Source organism: Penicillium hispanicum (genome assembly GCF_028827665.1).
Source record: "Penicillium hispanicum strain IBT 35686 chromosome Unknown utg000004l_segment0_segment0, whole genome shotgun sequence".
Classification (NCBI taxonomy): Eukaryota; Fungi; Ascomycota; class Eurotiomycetes; order Eurotiales; family Aspergillaceae; genus Penicillium; species Penicillium hispanicum.
The window spans coordinates 1,651,468-1,669,186 of NW_026623196.1; the positions used below are offsets into that span (position 1 = coordinate 1,651,468).

General features: G+C 52.7%; 8 protein-coding genes across 8 annotated transcripts; 4 read left to right on the forward strand and 4 right to left on the reverse strand.

The window, feature by feature from the left end:
- Positions 1-480: 480 nt before the first annotated feature.
- N7459_004383 (PEX28-32 family peroxisomal membrane protein) lies at positions 481-2,201 on the forward strand (the record flags this gene model as incomplete). The annotated part of the gene is made up of 3 exons (XM_056943567.1): positions 481-638; positions 701-838; positions 896-2,201. 3 exons carry the CDS (start codon positions 481-483, stop codon positions 2,199-2,201), a joined length of 1,602 nt encoding a protein of 533 aa, XP_056800450.1.
- Positions 2,202-2,417: 216 nt separating this feature from the next.
- On the reverse strand, positions 2,418-3,204 carry N7459_004384 (nucleolar protein 16; the record flags this gene model as incomplete). The annotated part of the gene is made up of 2 exons (XM_056943568.1): positions 2,418-2,994; positions 3,077-3,204. 2 exons carry the CDS (start codon positions 3,202-3,204, stop codon positions 2,418-2,420), a joined length of 705 nt encoding a protein of 234 aa, XP_056800451.1.
- Positions 3,205-3,417: 213 nt separating this feature from the next.
- N7459_004385 (Zn(2+) transporter YKE4) lies at positions 3,418-4,828 on the forward strand (the record flags this gene model as incomplete). Its single annotated transcript, XM_056943569.1, has 4 exons — positions 3,418-3,552; positions 3,623-3,773; positions 3,831-4,761; positions 4,813-4,828. The coding sequence occupies 4 exons, from the start codon at positions 3,418-3,420 to the stop codon at positions 4,826-4,828; spliced, it is 1,233 nt and encodes a 410-aa protein (XP_056800452.1).
- Positions 4,829-5,437: 609 nt separating this feature from the next.
- Positions 5,438-6,636, reverse strand: N7459_004386 (mannosyltransferase complex subunit MNN9; the record flags this gene model as incomplete). Its single annotated transcript, XM_056943570.1, has 2 exons — positions 5,438-5,458; positions 5,515-6,636. 2 exons carry the CDS (start codon positions 6,634-6,636, stop codon positions 5,438-5,440), a joined length of 1,143 nt encoding a protein of 380 aa, XP_056800453.1.
- A 641-nt stretch (positions 6,637-7,277) lies between these two features.
- N7459_004387 (uncharacterized protein) lies at positions 7,278-8,592 on the reverse strand (the record flags this gene model as incomplete). Its single annotated transcript, XM_056943571.1, has 5 exons — positions 7,278-7,697; positions 7,752-8,025; positions 8,087-8,242; positions 8,322-8,331; positions 8,409-8,592. The coding sequence occupies 5 exons, from the start codon at positions 8,590-8,592 to the stop codon at positions 7,278-7,280; spliced, it is 1,044 nt and encodes a 347-aa protein (XP_056800454.1).
- Positions 8,593-10,235: 1,643 nt separating this feature from the next.
- Positions 10,236-11,418, reverse strand: N7459_004388 (uncharacterized protein; the record flags this gene model as incomplete). The annotated part of the gene is made up of 2 exons (XM_056943572.1): positions 10,236-11,170; positions 11,286-11,418. 2 exons carry the CDS (start codon positions 11,416-11,418, stop codon positions 10,236-10,238), a joined length of 1,068 nt encoding a protein of 355 aa, XP_056800455.1.
- A 2,308-nt stretch (positions 11,419-13,726) lies between these two features.
- On the forward strand, positions 13,727-14,194 carry N7459_004389 (GFA family protein; the record flags this gene model as incomplete). Its single annotated transcript, XM_056943573.1, has 1 exon — positions 13,727-14,194. One exon carries the CDS (start codon positions 13,727-13,729, stop codon positions 14,192-14,194), a length of 468 nt encoding a protein of 155 aa, XP_056800456.1.
- A 968-nt stretch (positions 14,195-15,162) lies between these two features.
- Positions 15,163-17,321, forward strand: N7459_004390 (uncharacterized protein; the record flags this gene model as incomplete). The annotated part of the gene is made up of 2 exons (XM_056943574.1): positions 15,163-15,228; positions 15,279-17,321. The coding sequence occupies 2 exons, from the start codon at positions 15,163-15,165 to the stop codon at positions 17,319-17,321; spliced, it is 2,109 nt and encodes a 702-aa protein (XP_056800457.1).
- Between the last annotated feature and the right edge of the window lie 398 nt (positions 17,322-17,719).

Consider the following 17,719-nt stretch of genomic DNA (forward strand, 5'->3'; position numbering starts at 1 on the left):
CCGTTTAGTTGCTGGGGCAAGTGCACAAGGCGGTCGCAATGGATATACCCTGAGTGGGATCCACCGCAACAAAGCACGTCACAAAGAGAGAGCTCACAGCAAGCTAAAGGTGGGAAGCACTGAGGATCACTGGGCGGGGAGATAAGAAGTCAAAGGAGAGGAAGTAAACAGCTGCAGCTTTTTTGCAGGTTCCCCTGATTCCTGCCCATTGCGTACTGCAAGCGGGTGCGTACCCATACCGCACCGCTCGTACCAATCTTACGAATCTTACTCATACTCAGGTTGACTGTGCCCGCCGACGGCCGGTAATCTAGATACCGCAGCGCAACCCCGGAAAAAGGACGCTTGCCCAATCCAGGAGACATCATCAGAGCATGTGCTTGCGCTGAGGTGCCGATATTGCCCGCTCTCCCCCCCTCCGAGGCCCTGCGTCCTTTTGCTCTGCAACTCTCCTGCGAGTTATGCCGACCTTCCTTCAGCATGGATGAACTTACCTCCGAAGCCCTGGTGAACCGCGACGAGCCTGTCCCGGTCTTCTCTAAGAAGCCGAGACATGAGCGCAAAGACTCGATGGACAGTGTGCACTCGCGATCATCATCGCAGTCGAAAAGCTCCATCCAGGATCGACTATTCACCAAGTATACTTGATTCTTCAGATAGACAGACATCCTCCTACCATATACTAACCGTGGTCTGCCAGACTTCTACAACAAGTCGTCCCCACCGACGATGACGAGGATGATCCCAATGCCAGAGACCGGGCTTTGGGGACTTCTCCTAAGCGACCGGCTTTTAGCCTCCCAGCCATGACAAATAACTTTCGGCGTTTCAATGCAAGGTAATGATACTCAGACATCGTGGAAGTCGCCATAATGAGGGGCTGACTTCTGTCTAGAATCGGCGTGGTGTTTCTCTTCCAGAATCGGGTTGAACGGTTGCTGAGTTGGAGGAAGCCAACCCATACCTTATCATTCTTGTTTGTGTATTCTTTCATCTGCTTGGATCCGCACCTGCTTGTGGTACTACCACTGGTGGTTCTCCTGCTTTTCATCATGGTGCCCGCGTTCGTGACTCGCCATCCACCACCACCGTCTACTTCTACTTCCAGCACTACCCCATATTATTCCTATGAAGGACCCGCGCTGGCGCCAGCAAGGACAATCAAGCCAGCCTCAGAGACTTCTAAAGATTTCTTCCGCAACATGCGAGATCTGCAGAACTGTATGGCCGATTTCTCCGACGTTCACGATGCCACGATTTCCGTTTTTGCTCCCCTAACCAACTTTTCTAATGAAAAGCTGTCGTCCACTTTGTTCCTGGGCTGCACAGTGTCTGCGGTGGTGCTATTCTTGACTGCGCACCTTTTGCCCCTCAAATTGATAATGCTTGTTGGAGGCAACGCGGCGATTCTATCAAACAACCCAAAAGTGCGACTGTTTTTCGAGGGGTTGATGCAGGATGTTGGTGGACTACCGGACCTGGAGTCACCCTTTGGTGAGGAACAGGGAAAGGAGTTATTCGGCAAGCCCCTCCCAGCGACTCCATCAGCAGCAATGTCAACTCTAGAGCAACTGGCAGACATCTCAGTGGACAGTGACCCGGAGGAACGCGAGGTAGAGATCTTTGAACTTCAACATCGGGTGTCGGGGACATCAGAATCTGGGTGGGAGAATTTCCTATTCAGTCGCCAACCTTATGACCCCTTGTCTCCATCTCGCATCGCCGGGGATCGGCCGCGTGGATGCCGCTTCTTTGACGACGTCCAAGCCCCAAATGGGTGGAAGTGGAAGAGCAAGAAATGGGAGCTAGATTTAGACTGTCGTGAGTGGGTGATGGAGCGCATGATCACCGGAGTTGGATTTGAGATTCCAGGTGTGACGCCAGAAGGAAATGCCATTGTCGACGAGGTTGGGGGCTGGGTTTGGGATCTTCCTCCCGATTCTGCTACATCGCGGGCGGAAGAGGAGGAAGAAATGACCACCATAGCCTACGGCGACCTGCAGCCCGAGACGAAGCCCTCATCTACGAACAAAGGGAAGAACAAAGATCGGAAAAGATCTACCGGCCAAGACTGGGAAGAAGCAGCCCCGGCTTCTTTTGGAGTAGGCGAATGGCGGCGCCGTCGCTGGGTGCGAGTCGTGCAGCGCATGAACCTCCCTCCGGCTGGCATCGTCACCTACTCGACTCTAGGTCACAACTGATGTACATTAACAAAGATACCAGTGTCCTGTTTTATAGATAGTTCTAATGTTCATCCACTACCAAGGACGCTATACACTGTTCAGCACTGTCTGTCTGTGGTAGATGTGCATAGAGTAAGCCACTTTTTTTCCTTTTTGAAAAGGAACCGCGAGAAGGAAGAATGATAACGCCAGAATCGCCCGAACCGAATGCTGAAGAGACATACAATTCCGTCATCACGCCTGAGTCTTCTTCCACTTGTTGATTCTCCTCCGCAGATCACCTTCACTTTGTTGCATGGGGTTCAGCTTCCGGTCACGAGCCATAGCCGTGTAGTTATCCCCATGCTTCTCAATCAGACGAGTGATCCACTCCTGTTCGCGGGTGCTCTGGTGTCGAGGCTTCTTGGCCTTCGAGGCCACTCCTTCCAAATCGGCTTGGCGCTCTAATTGCTGCACAATCGACGTGGTCGGTCCGACTGAGCTGATTTGGCCCTCCGCTTCATCGTCCGACAGGTCGTTCAGCGGGTCGTTGAGCGGGTTGGCACGCCGGTGCTTTCGACCAGCAACTTCGATGTCATCCTCCTCGCGAATCACGCGTAGAATCTTGCCAGTTTCCGGATCGCGCTCCACACGTGTCTCGCCCAGATCTATTTGAGCCGCGGCCTTGGCGCTGCCATTGATATGCAGAGAGTTCGGGGCTCCGGTAAGATCTTCTTGTCCGGGGAGTCGTTCTTTACCGCCGGTGGGGGCATTGAGCTTGTGGAGCAGACCGAGTCGCTTGTAATTTTGTGTGAGAGTCTGACTCTTGTCCCTATAGCAAAGAAAAAGAATTAGGACATTGGTCAACTCGTAGCACGACGGTTTTTTTCCCCCGGAGGTGGGATTGATCATACCAGTTCTCGGCGATAATGGCGTTGCCCAGCACATTAATCTTCTTGTTACCACTCTTGAGCCGATTGTTCTTCGGCCGTGCTTTGGAAAGGCCAGAGCGGTTCTTTTTCTTCTGCAGGATCTTGCCCATATTGTTGGCGGTGGTGCTGGACTGCGATTGCGTGTCGGACGAGAATTATCAGCGTTATCGAAACTTTTTAGTGTTTGCACCCATAGGCTTGGCATGTTTGCTTCCCGCGCCCGCGATAACGTGGTCCGACCCCGGCGATAAGCGGCTTCGAGGTCGCGCGGGCTGTTCGTACCTCGTGTCGTCTTCTCTCGCCCCAGCTTAGCATACATCTCAATGGCCTCGCGATTTCTTCCTTCGCGCCGCATGGGCTTTGCCCTTGCTGCTGGATGCTTTATGTTCTCGGCATTGGCCGCGGCTAATGTGCGTCCTGGTGATTTGTCGGTCAGCCAAATCGAGGACCAATTGCAGGTATGAGGTCTACAATTGACCGAACTTATTGGACGTATTCTCTTCTGAGCAAAGGCTGACTTCCTTGAAGAATTGTCCTCTGGTGGAATCACTCAACGAACATAAACGAGCTACGGCGCCCGAAACTACCAGTCTGACGGCGAAGATATTCGCTGTGCTCTTCCCAGGAAGCCCGGCTGTGAACTCTCTCCTGGCAACACTGTATATCTCTGGTCCTCCCAGTACGTCCTGCACCCCCCCCCCCCAAAGCCCTTGCCATTACGCTAATATATCAATAGATTTCCTCTTGGCACTATGCCCTCCCAACATCGATCCTTCTTCTCTGTCGGTCATGGTCGCGTTCGCAGTGGGAGGTCTGCTGGGCGACACATTGTTCCATCTACTCCCGGAGATCTTCCTCGGCGAAGACTCCCCCGACCACGTCAGCTTTGTCATGGTTGAGCCGAACAAGAACCTCGTTCTAGGCCTGGGTATCATGGTGGGATTTTTCACCTTTGTGGCAATGGACAAAGCTCTGCGCATCGCAACAGGCGGCGAAGGCGGCCACGACCATTCTCACAGCCACTCTCACGCAGAAACTCCCAGCGCCTCATCAACAGGTGCTAGTGTTGACAGTAAATCCACCGGCGATGTGAAGCAGCGCAAGTCGGCCAAGTCTGCCCAGGAGTCATCCCCGGCGGACCCGGCCCCCGAGAAGGAAATCAACCCCAGCGTCAAGCTGGGTGGGTACCTCAACCTCATTGCAGATTTCACTCACAACATTACCGACGGTCTCGCTCTGTCGTCGTCCTTTTATGCCTCACCGACTATTGGTGCAACAACCACTGTTGCTGTCTTTTTTCATGAGATTCCTCACGAGGTGGGCGACTTTGCTCTTCTGGTGCAGTCGGGCTTCTCCAAGCGCAAGGCTATGGGTGCACAGTTTGTCACTGCCGTCGGTGCTTTCCTGGGTACTTTGATTGGAATTGCTGTCCAGGAGTTCGGAGGGAAAGGCGCTACGCTGGAGGATGCTGCTACTTCTGGTCTTTGGGGAACCAGTCTTTCCTGGGGTGATATGCTTCTTCCCTTTACTGCAGGCACCTTCCTATACGTCGGCACTGTTGCGGTTATCCCAGAGTTGCTGGAGACCGGCAAGGATAAGGGCGCCGAGGTGCGGAAGACCATCACGCAGTTTTTGGCTGTTGCCGTTGGAGCGGGTATTATGCTTGCGTGAGTATTCCCCTTCTGGGCTGTTTATTGATGACGACTAACTTTCTATAGCATTTCCTGGGAGTAAGCAAGTGCAAGACTTGAACTTGGTCCTTGTGGGTCGTTGTTGATGAACAGTTCGTATCATGGGTTGTCTAATAGAAGTAAAGCAGGGTGACGTCGAGTCATTCATTTTGTAGTCTATAGAGGTCAGAAAAATAGTGGCAAACCGACTAGTCTAATTGAATGAGGCTTGTCAACAACGTTCACAGAGCCTCGAATTGGATAATTGAACAGCTTCGACATTCGTATATTTCACGCTTTTGACAGTTCTGTCAGCAAGAGTAGATATTTCGTCAAAACGAGCACTCAAGCCAAGGAAACCTTGAAAGAGTCCTAACGCCGCACCCCATCCCCGAACCTAATTTCCCAGCCAAATACCCAAGACCTTTCAACATACCCGCGATGGCAATCGATTTTGATTATCCCCGATGGAGAAGAAGGAATATTTTCACGACCGTGCGCAAGAAAAAGCGAGAAAAAGACATAGAACTAGACAATCGAACACAAACGCCGAGAGATGTAGAAGATAGAGGGTGCTGTTTCCCTTGCAGCAAAGATAGGAGAAAGACGTAGCCTCGGCGCACAGCGCACGACGCATGTAGGCGAATTTAGAAGAGAACCCAAGGATTACCCGTTACTCGTTATAATGGTAGATCTGTCCTGCGGTTAGCATGCGGAATTCCAGTTACAAGATCAGGTCAAGGCACATACAAAATAATCGGGAAGTCCAGCCACTGAATATCCCAGTCGGCGAGCCATCTTGGCGAAACCCTCCGTCTCAACCAGGTGGAAAAATGAGAAAGCGGGAAACATGGCGCCGTCGCGATGTACGTCAGCCTTGACCATAAGGGCCGTGCCACCAACGCCATCAAGGGCTACCATCCGTTGGGGATCCAGCGCCTTGAAGTCAGGCAGATAGGCCATGAGAGTCCGGTATGTCGGGATTTCGGCATATCCTTCCAGCAAGATTTCCTCAGGACCCATGTTTGCGGCCAGATCCTGAGCCACCTCGCTGTCAATCCACGAGTTGTAGTCATAGGGCCGAATGTCCCATTTGCGAGAACTACTATCGTAGTATCGCTGGAAGCAGTTGGGCACGATGACAGGTTGATCATGGCTTGTCAAGTCTTGGATTAGAGAAGCGGGAGTTTCCACGATATCCGCGTCCAGCCAGAGCACCCACGAGGTACTTGGGCCTAGCGTGGTAAAGACGAGACTGTTGCGAGCGCGACTCATGGATTCGCGCCGCTCTTTCTGAGCAGCCATCTTGTGTCGGACTTTCTCATCCTGCGAAGCTAGTGGGGGATCAAAGTCTTGGCGCAGAATTGAGATACTGGCGAAGCGGTCATCGATTGGGCCGGACTGGGTGAGAGAGATGGCTTTCTCCAGCGCAGCTACGGCTGTATTCCCGCCCTTGGTTTTGGGCGCGATGAAACCCAGCGAGATCAGCTCGTGCGGGTAGCTCAGCTTGACCAGATTGTCCCAATATCCTTGGTAGAAGCGTGCCAGCGGAGTGAGGATGAGGATCCGCTCGCCCTTGGCGATTGATTGACTCGTGCTGGTTAGATTGTTGAGGTCGTAGTGCACCACTGGCGGGGCGGCCTTGTAACCATCACTGCGGAGTGGTTGCGACTTGAGGAAAGGCTTCGTCGGAGGGGAGAGAGGGTGTTCGGCAGCATCTTGTTGTCGCTGCTTTGATGAAACGGCGGACGCGGAGGCGGAGGCAGACGGGGTCGAGGGAGACAGTAGGAAACAGATGAAGCCAAAGGCTAACAGAGCAGCCAGAAGGAGGCTGATGGGACTCGTGCGTCGCATCGAGCGTGCGACGGCCATGGCCGTTCCCACCAAATGCAAAGGACGAAGTCGTATAGGTGTTGGTAGGTGTCAACGAGCCCAGATCTGAAACGTCGATCAGACGGCGTCGGGTGCCTGAGGCAACAAAGAGTCGAGTAATTATTCCAAGTGCCAAATGTTGCGTTCCTCCGAGGATAATTTCTCCTTCTAATGGTACAGAAGCGATGAAGAAGAAGAGGAAGGGAAGACCAGCTGTAGCGTCTTGGTATTTTCTATCTTTCGTAGACCGGAAAGAGATGCGACGGAGGGCCCCAAGCTCAGTATAGTTACAACCTAGCTAGCGTGGGCCCCATACAGCTATAGTCTCGATCACAATGCCCTAGTCCAATCGCGAATCCCCAAGGGACATCCTAGGCCAGCTTTGTCGAGATTTTACCGCGGGATTCCAGAAACAGCTGGCCGAGAGCCCTGGGATGCCGAATGCGGCCTGCCAGTATCAACATTCCGGAGCTCGGCCGATTCGGCACCACATCAACATCATGGAATCGAAGGGCCATGAGCAGTGAGTTATGGTCAATGAGGTATAGACATTTTTCTAGGTCTATTCAATTTTGGTGGCTTTCTTAGCCTATATGTACAGGATGTCAGGAGCATTGTTCGGGCGGACAATCCCTCGTTGTTTATGGCAGGCTCCGCATCACGCCCTCGAATGCAACCAGCGCCATCGCGTTCGCCGGGAACGCTCTCAGGAAGCATGGCAGGAAGCCCCGCCAGTATCCTCTCCACCCACGCTCCTTCCAGACAGCCACTGCGGCATCCTTCCAGCCGCGGAACTGTCTCTGCCCGTCATTGAGAGAACCGCCTAACGGGTCAGTCATCAGACGCTGCTTCACAACATCTGACGGATAAGCAGTGATCCAGAAGACCTGAGCTGAAATTCCTCCAGCCCAGAAATTGACCACGGGCGCTGACATGTTGGTGTGCTCGTTCATGTAGCGCGTGAGCAGGTCGTAGGAGCCCCACCAGCAGAAGAAAAAAGAGCGGAAGAAAATGGTAGCACACAGACCGCGGTATAAACCGCTGATGCCATGGGTACGGAGCTAGGAGTCTGTGAGCCAGATAGTCGCTACATAGTATACTCTGTTCTGACTTACAATTTTGCGAATACAGTCGATTGGTCCGCTGTACATGCGCTTGGCCTTGTCAGCAGCGTACTGCACTTGAAGTCGCGCCTTGACGTGCTCAACCGGAGCAGCGACAAAGCTGACTGTTGTTCCAGACATAATACCAGCAATCCCATGGCCAATCGTAGGGAGAGTTGCCAGGTCAGGTTGACTGCGCGTGAATGGCATCCAGGCGCGAAGATGTGGTTTAGAAAAGACATTTTCCAGAAGCAATCGTCGGTATAGCGTCAATGATCCCAGCATCCTGAGTCGGGGTTCCAATCAGTGTCCGCGATCGTGCAGTTATCTGGCCCGGGAGTACTCACACAGAGTCCATTATCATCCATCCGACCAGCGGTGGTGTCGCGCCCTTATACAACCCTCGCACGCCCTCCTTGCGCACAGTCTGAAGAGTGCAGTCCAAGGGGCCTCGAAAATGTGAGTCTTTGCTGGTTTGAAGACGAACTTTGACTGTATCGAATCTGCATATGAAATCCAGCGGTTATTACACGAACTTTGGGTTGTTGGAGGAAGCGGAACGGGGAAGCTCAAGAAACGTACGGATGGCCAACTAGATAGTCAATTTGTTAGCACTTGCCAATCAATGTGTTGATCCCAGGGATTCTGCAAGCAACGGGGTTAACCTACCACTCAGCTTCGCAATTCCTGAGAACACTCCGCCCACAAAGCCCTTGTAGTCTTTCTTGCTGGTCGTGGCGGGTGCGGGCGCAGGAGCAGGCGGATTCGTCCCGCTCCCCGCGGCCTTCAAAGGTTGTTGCTCTGGCATTTCGAATGCAGGCGAGCCCGACACAGGCACCTGCGCCGGTGACATTGCTTGACCCCAAGAAGACGGATCAATGTGTCAGCGGCGCTTCAATTGAGCGACGGTTGCTCACGCGACTAGACCAGGGAACGGTGAGGTGTTTGGCCCGGCAGGTATCGGCAAGGGGTACGCTATTGCCGTGAAAGGTTGTTCGCGAGGTGCCTGGGACGAAGGCGGACGTGAGAATAGAGTAATTAAGAAGAGTGAGAAGGGAAATACGAACTTCTTCGACGATCTGCCTCGAAGGCCCCGCGCCCACTGGTTCCTTCGGGGAGCAACCGTCCAGCTCCGGGGGCTCCGCTTCCCGCCGATGATCACCTCAGGTGTCAAATTTCTGTTTCGGTCATATCATCGCTGAATACTCACCCCACAAGTTCGGCGCGGACACTAGAGCTATTGTGTCTCCGGAAAAGCCGAAACGATTGATCCTCAAATGCCGTTCACTGTGCCTGCTGGCGACCTTGTAGGCATGGTTCCAAGGTTGGGATGATAACTTACCAAGCAAACACGCGGAAGAACATTTGGAACCCGTCTGCCGAGGGCTCTCTGCTGATCAGATTCTCTACTTTTCAAATCACATCCACCAGCAAACCAGGGATGCGGTCCTCGACAACATTCGTCTGAATCAAGAGCAATCCCTGAAGACGGGGTCATTGGTCAACGATTCCCCAAAGGAACACAAAAACCACAGGATGGCTGATGCAAAGCAAGCAGAAGGTTTTCTGTGGTATTTGGTATCAGCCTCCAGAGTGCGAACAAGCCTGACTATGGCTAGGAATTACAACTCACTTTCGAATTGTTCAATTCGCACGGGTAAATCAGGAGTTCAGCATGATCCTGAATTCGAATTCAGGATTCTGTTTGATGTGAGCGAGGGTTCTTCGTAGAACGAATTCCGCCAGCCCAAGTCAACAATGGCCGACGAGCATGTCGTTTCCAGTTTCTGTACGATTTTACGACTTGATCAAATCTGGCAGTCTGATAAAAGAGCGGATGTAGGAAGAAATTCGATGTAGTTCCAAATTCCAAGACCCATGCTACAACCTGGATGTGCGGTTTGGGTGCAAGTGTTAACAAAAAGATATCATTTAACAGTTTGCCGGCTTCATCTCGTAGACTCTCTTTAATTTCCCTGGATGAAAATACTTATATGCAGAGCGAAATATAGTAGAAAATTGAAGGTTTCAGAAGCCTTCAAGTATGAAATGCATTGGATAGCTCAATGTCGGGCAGTTCTTGGACTGGTATGCTCATAAGGGTAGACTAATGGGGGTATAGACACATGATCTCGTATGCGAAAAAGTCAACCCTGGACAGATCACCAAGTGTGGTCGGTGAAAACATAAGACCGGGGATGAGAAGCGCAAAACATGCAAAGAAGAAAAAGGAAGAAAAGGCAAAAACTGGAGGAAACTGCACAGTGGCCTGACCTTCTAGTTCTGGAGGTCCTCTTTTTCTCATGCCCAAAACACCAGGGAAACAACAATAAGAACTCGAGACTCTGTGCCCAGTAAACAAAGTGGGGAAAAGGGTAAGATCAGATAAGATAGCGCAAGAAAAGAATCTGAGAGAAAGAAACTTGGACCAGATGCAGGAGCAGTAGCTGCAATAAGTGCGTGCGATGGAAAGTATAATCGGCTGCAGCCACCTCGTCACCGGCCCTTGGCGGATTTGCGACTCTTTTGGCGGGCCTTCTCATTCTCGCGGGTAAGAAGCTTCTCGACGAGCTCTGGCGAGGGCCCTGAGTGCTGGTTTGCACTGTCGCGCGGAACACGCTCAATCGTGCTGCTGGATCCACCCGCCAGATAGTCGCCAGCTTCCAGGGCCAGCGGCGTGACGGGCCCAGGGCTTCGAAGAGGATCAAGACGCGGAGCGGACGGGCTTTGGTTCGAGCCGTCCAGCAGTTCACGGTACTGCCATTTCATGTCGCGTGACCCCGACGAGGTGCGATAGGTGTGCTGTCGCGACTGCCGAGGGGACGACGGCTGGGCGGTCACCGCGTGAGAAGTAGGGCTGGCCTGGTACACGGCGGGGTGGAAGCGGGGCAGATTGCCGAGATGGAAAGCTGGCATAGATTTCGCTGGAGTCTGTGTCCGCGAGCGCGGCGGCTGCGGGGAACTAGGACGTCGGGGAGACATGGTAGGGGACGCTACTGGCGAGTAGTAGGGAGACTGGTCAGAACGCATGCTTGAGTATCGGCCACGGCGGCCAGAGCGCGAGGGAAGAATGTGCCGTGACTTGGCCGACAACGAGGCTCGCCGCCAATCGTCAAGATAATCGTCGTGGTCGAAACGACCGGTGAGCGGTGTGACGGGAAGATCGTCGTCGTAGATGGGACCCGGCCGTCTGGGGATGGGGATTGGGCGAGTGGAGGAAGAGAGCGATAGAGAGTCAAAGGCGTCGATGGGAGGAGAGTCCCAGCGATGGGGCCGCGAGCGTGGGGAGGGCGGGTTATATGCCGAGGAAGTGGCCGTCAAGTCTCGCAAGGAGGACAGGGAGACCGGAGTGGGGTAGCCGTGTTTGAGAATCAGACTTTCGAGATGATCTCGGGGCCGGTATGGCGACGAACGATGCGAGCCGGAGAGACCTACAATGCAGGCGATCAGAAATGGAATGGAAGTGGGAATGCCACACGTGTCGAGCGGAGAGAGGAATGTATCAAGGAAGGATCGAGAGTCCAATGAGATGAAAATGAGACGCACCGGAGTAGGAGGGAGAGTAGGAGCTGAGCGAGGAGGGATACAAGGAGGCAGAGGACGAGGATGGAGACGAGGGAGGAGATGAAGAAGGTGAGATCAGCACGGGGGGCGACGATTTGAAGTGTTTCCTGCGCATCGTTTTCTATGCCGTTTGTTAGCGTTGGCGGGGATTTCCTCTCGGCTCCACGGCCCCGTTGCGCCCATGGCGTCATTTTCTCTCTTTTCTCTCTTCGCGCTCTTTCAATCCAGTCGGCTCCACCAGTCTGCCACTTTCATGGAATCCTCATGGTTCTGGCCCGTCCCGGTGCGGATGGCGTCGGTTCCTGGACCACAGCCAGCGGTCCAGAACACAAATCCAGAACGTCTGAACTTACCAATGCTGACGACCACGGCGGATCGTATTATCCGTCTGGCCTTTCCCAGTCCGAAGCCCTCCGCCAATTTGCCGCGCACAGCATGCGAGCGTGCAGCCCGAGGTTCAGCAGTGGGGAAGTTGTTCCAGCTCCTGATAACGACCGGGGCCTGGCCAGCTTTTCAACTCAACTCAGCCGTACAGACCAGTTCGGATGGGCGATGAAGATCCAACATGTGCAGCTGCCTTCCGGAGGAGGAATGCACGTTCTTTTTAATCGCTATCGGAGCAGGCACCGGTGAAACCGTGGTGACTCCGACCTTTATGTCCGGGTCCCTGGATTCCACCACGCGGCGTCGCCTGGTGACCACCCGAGATGTTCGCCGTTCCAAGGCACCGCAGAAAGCATCGGAGCCATTGATTCCATCACACTATGCCATTACGCCCAGGACGGGATCATCCACAGCCCGATCGGATGCTAGTGGCGGCGCTCGAGAAGGAAGGAGAGGGGGCCGATCTCCAGCCAGGGCGCGGTTGATCGCCCCGGGGGTCATGCGTGGACGCTCCCTGCTTGTCCTGTGATTCGCACGCGTCCTGACTCGCGTGTGGTGACGTCCGGGCACTAGCAAGCATCGGCCACTCAGACATCAGCGCCGTTCTTGTCTTTCTTGACCTGCAGCCCCTCAGCGTTATCCAACCCGGCCAACCAGCACCGCCGGACACCCTCTACGCCCGATCAGCCGACACCTATCAACACGCGAGGAGGGAGGAAAGCACCCCCCGCTGATTGGCTCAGATCCATGGATGTCCCTAATTGCGCCTCTTTTCCTCTCACGCTTGGTTTGCTTTTGACCTGGATGTGTGCGGTTGTCTCGGAAGAGTGACTATCATTGATTTCCCTCCCCACCATCACGGTAAGCCCCCCCTCCTGCAGAATGTGACTCAGGAGATGAGCCATCAGCTCGAGGGGGACAGGCTTTGATTTGTGAGGAAAGTTGCACCGAGCTCACCCCGCTGTGGGTATAGGTCTGGATTTCCCTTCTCTGCTCCTCCCCCCTGCTTTCTTCAGTACCGGATTGGGAAGAAGCCACTAACTAGCGAAGGATGCTCAGGACGTGGAAGCGGGGTGAGTCTGTAGTGGGTGGGATGATCTCCCACATTGTGATGGGGGTATCTGCAAAAAGAATGCCTCTTCTGGTATGGAAGATAAGGAAGAGGCTTGTAGTTTCTCCTAAAATAGACTCCTGTACGCACATCGATCTTTTCAGTCGTGCACATCCAAATGACAGCGCCCCCCGGAATGTTGCCTAGGACTATAAATACCATGAGGCCAGATAATGCAGACCAGTTATGCACAGGCCCCTATGTGGCTCATTGGAAGAGTCGATCGGTGCAGCTGTGCCGATGATGCCCCTGCAGACGGATCTCATGCAAGTCAGGCAACCGTGGATTAACAATGACAACCTTGGCTTGCTTGTCCGCTGATGCGCTGACATGAACCTGCTTTGATGGAAGTCTCAACCGACTCCAGTGGCCATGCTGCTGTCACTGTCACTGCCACCACCCGGGTGACGATGACTAGCTCACGCATCAAGCATGCGGGTCCATACTTTGGCGGGTTGGTGGATCATCCGGAGCTCGAGAGGTATATTTGGCCTATCGGCTCGTTCAACTGAACAGGAATTCGGATCGCGGCTTTTATCGAGGGCTTTACAAATCAGTCTTGTATGGCTTTCGTGGCAGTTGCTAACAAGAAGAAATCGCTGGGATGATCTCATTCATGAACGCGTCCTCAAGTAACTAAATCCCCTCCCAAGATGAGGGCAACAGCTCGCCCTCCATTGCATGGAAAGCACGTCATATCCCTTCCGTAGATGTTTTGAAGTTGAGAGTATGCTAGCTGGTTGCCGGTAGTTCATGATAGCTGCACGGCATGATTACAAGTTGCTACTCCTGGTCTCTGGGCAGCCAACGCGTATCTTGACTCATCTCCGACCCCTCACCATCCTCCACAACCTCTTGCAACAGTCAACCAACCATAAACCAACCACTTTCACCACCAGTTTTCCTCTGAGCAGTCTCGTTCGCAACAATGGGAATGAAAGCGCGCTGCCAATGCTCCAAAATTGAGTTCACCACATCGGCAGACAGGCCCCTCAGGCTCCAGGCCTGCCACTGCACCGAATGCCGCCACCAGAGCTCTTCTGCCTTTGGTATCACAGCCATCTTCCCCTACTTTGAATTGCTACCATCAGTTGCCGACCTGGTGGGAAGCTACATCCGAACGACGCCCACGGGCCGGCAAATGGAGGGGCTATTCTGCAAGAATTGTGGCTCCCGTCTATTGCATCGCTTCCGTGATGCCATACCTCCGGCGTCGGGAGACAAGCCAAGTTCTGCAGCGACTACCAATGTCAAGGGTGGATGTCTTGAGGGTTTAGACCGCGAGATGATGAAGGGGATTGTTCATGTCTGGACGCAGCATGCGATTGTCGATATTCCTGAGGGGGTCGAGAGTTGGACCACAGCGCCGCCTAAAGCGAATCCCCTGGAGCATTGATGTGTCTTCAATGTTCTGATTGGGAGCGCTATTGTCAACATAGGCTGGAATGAAGTGGAATGAAGCTGCTCATGTTCAAGGGCACTGTCCATCTCCCATTTACCCTTGGTTCAATCGAATTCTGTATATAGAAGCATGTACGGAATTTGCCCATTTGGACATAAGGTGTCGTATTCGCTACCCTGAGATGTTGGAATCTTGAAATTCGGCTTAGACTATGCTGGCGGTCCGGTTGTCTGATTCCCTGGAGGATTGCAGCGCAGATGACATCAGGCCACATCTAGAGACCTGGACTGTCGACGCGTAATAATGTTGTGCTGAAAAGTGCAATTCGTGCCTCAGTCGGAGTGCCGTCCGGGGCCCCAAGCGGACGGACTTGCCGATGTACTGACATTTTCAAGTCAAGATGAGAGAATTCTAAGTAAAAGACTATCCACAAAGCCTTCTGTCAAGATAAGGCCAAATGGCCGGCACAAGCCCGAGGGCGTTCTATACACGTGTATGTTGTAGGATCTCTCATGGGGAGGGATTTTCTGTGAATATGTAATAGATTAGCGCCCTAGGGGCTAAAAGCGCGCATATTCTATGCAGAGAGTGTGATTGAGGGGGGCGGACCGCATTAGCATGGTAGATACGCTGACTATGTACAATACATACATGTTGCACCCTGCTTGCTCTGGCCTAGGAATAATAATTCGTTTTACCGAGTTCGACTCTGACACGATGGACTCGTTTCGTGTATTCATCATCTCGCTGTCCTGTTGTTCTCCCCAGGGCTATATCTATGTATTTATGTACGTAGCATTTTATGATGTCGTTGTATTTCCGAGCTCGAGCCACGTTAGCTTCACTACCCAAAGCACAAAACCCCCTAGTCCGCCCCTTGCAGGGCCAACTCTTCCAACCTGTTCATGCTCGAAAGGCCTTCCTAATAGCTCATGCTCTCAGAGTCTTTGGAATTGTTCGAAATGTGCCAGACCACTTCTACAACGATAGAACAGCGGAATCCCCCTATTTCCCCGAACCTTTCCTTGGTTAGTCTTGTCCTTCCCCAAAATCGTTCACGCTAAGTCGACAGCAACAGGTCATCAGAGACAATGAATTTCTCCAACCTTCAAAAGAGCAAGAGCATACGGCGCTGGAAATGAGTCGAGCGTCCTGGTATCACACTGCGTCACTCGCTTATGACTTCCTGGACAATGGGTTGACCCCAAACTTTACAAACCCCCAACTGGCCCTTCACAAGATCCCAAAGTTCCAAGGACGTTTGAAATCACCATTCGCATATCCTTTGGGAGTTACTCTGGATCTCGCCCTCTGCTCGCTAGTCTCCTCCACCTGGAAAGTGACGGGAGACTCAAACTGCGATGCGGTCAATAAAGAGACGACGAAACCTGCCTTGATCCAGATTGGCACCAGTCGTGCGATCCCGTACAGTTTTTGTGGGCGTGTCTTTGGCCATTGGATTGGCACAAAGACAGAGAAAACCACAGGACCCAACTTTCTAGGAATCCTTGCGATTGGTTGGTGTTATGTGCTCTCCGCACGGCTTGTTGAAATGCAAGGAGGAAGTGCCACCATGTGCTACACAACTTCGCAAGCCGATTGCTTCGACAAGAAAGTTGACAGCCCACCAGAAGAGCCTTTCATTATCGACATAGGGGCCACGGATATGGACCCAAAAGTTGTTCGGTGGTGGTCTGCAATACTCGCAAAACGTGAAGGATGGAAAGCAACCTTGAATGAGAAATTTGTCACTCCTTGGACAGTATCTCGCACACGTGAGAAATCTTTCATCATCAAGCAAGGAAGAGGCTCGCTACATTCCAAAGGCTCAATATCTTCTGTTCAAACGCCTTTATCCTCGGAAGAAGCTTTCGATGCTCTGCTGCAGTTTGCGCATTTCCATGGTCTAGGAAGCCAATTTCCCATTTCTCTCACAATTGCGATGTCCTTTCCAATGCATCGATATTATGGCACGGATGTTGAACTCCCGGTTCCAAGAGCCCATGGCGGTAACATACCCACTGTCACACCAGATGGTCCTTCACGGATATGGATGAATATGAGAGACGACCTGCCTTACTATATGACACTGAGTTGCAGCCCGGAAGTAATGATATCAACACTCTGTGGAGCATTCTGGCAACCCGACGTTCCTTGCAATATGGTCAGCCAGTGGCTACACCCGGTTCTTGAAGAAGTTCTAGGGGATGCCGCAGAAGGCAAGGACCAAGAGTTGATGGCTCTGATAGGTGCGATTCGCCGACCAAGTGTTGGCGCTCTTTGGATTGGAGCAGCAGCAAGTGGGATGGGCCCCAAACTCCTTCAAAAGGTAAGGAGAGGAAGGCCACCTGTTGAATCAGTTGGCTTTCCTTGGACTGGCGCCCCTCAGAGCTTTATGGATGATACAGGCTCAGGTCCGTATACCTGTGAGGACCCTGCATACATCTCAAGACCAGACGTGTGGCGTTTATTAAACCTCCCTCCGACCGAAGAAGATGATATGAGCTACGGAAACAGGCCCATGACGCCCTGGGAACCATGCGGAGTATCTTCAACAACAAATTGTGCACTTCGCGTTACATCACATCTGAAATGCCCTCGACACGAATACCATTACGACCATTGGAACTGGGAATTAGAGGATGGTACGACAATACAAGATAATGGGTTTTTGAGAAGTTATCCATCTTTTATGGCTGAGGGGCTTTCTAACACCCCAGACATCAAGGAAGCCAGCCATTCATTTGAGAAGAAGGAACTTGATTCTGAACGAGAGGCTTCTGAAGAGGCTTCAATAGATATCTTTCACTGGTTTGTGGTCGGTGGAGAGGGTTTACCTCCAGAGAAGATATACTATGACGATTTGCTTCAAGAAATATGGAGACAAGAAGATGACTACGGTGAGGAGCTTGATGAGGCGGATGAGCGAGTCTCCCAGAAGAACAGACACAAAGAGAATAATCGGGTTGAAACTTGGCTCGCTACAATTAGCGGACAGGATCATGATCAGTCTGAAGTGGCTCGCACCGAAAAGAGCCAGCATCAAGTCCTAACACATGAGAGTCGCGTGGGGATTATCACTGAGCCTGGCACCTGTGGGGGCTGCATAGATGACCAGTGATTGCCATCGGTAATGATTCTTCAACAGGAAAAGGGGCTGCCCTCCAGCTTGACATGAGTTCCTCGTCGAGGTGCCCAGATGCGGTCTACAGTCTGCGGAGGAGCGCAATCCGCCCCAAGAGACTTCTCGCTCTGGTTACACATTGCGCTGTGTCAGATGCACCGACGCTATTTCCCAGCATAGGAAAGCCACTTCTGGGACCCAGACGTATGTGCATCCCGGATAAGACACTGCTGGCACAAGCACTGCACCTCGGCTGACACCCAAATGATAGGAGCTATACGGGGGTTATATGGAGCCACAGCCATGGAGAGCCTGGCCGCCTGAGCTGGCCTACCGCTCCTTGGTCGAGAGGTAACGTGTCGGAAGTCTCTCGACAACAAAACCCGCGTCACTTA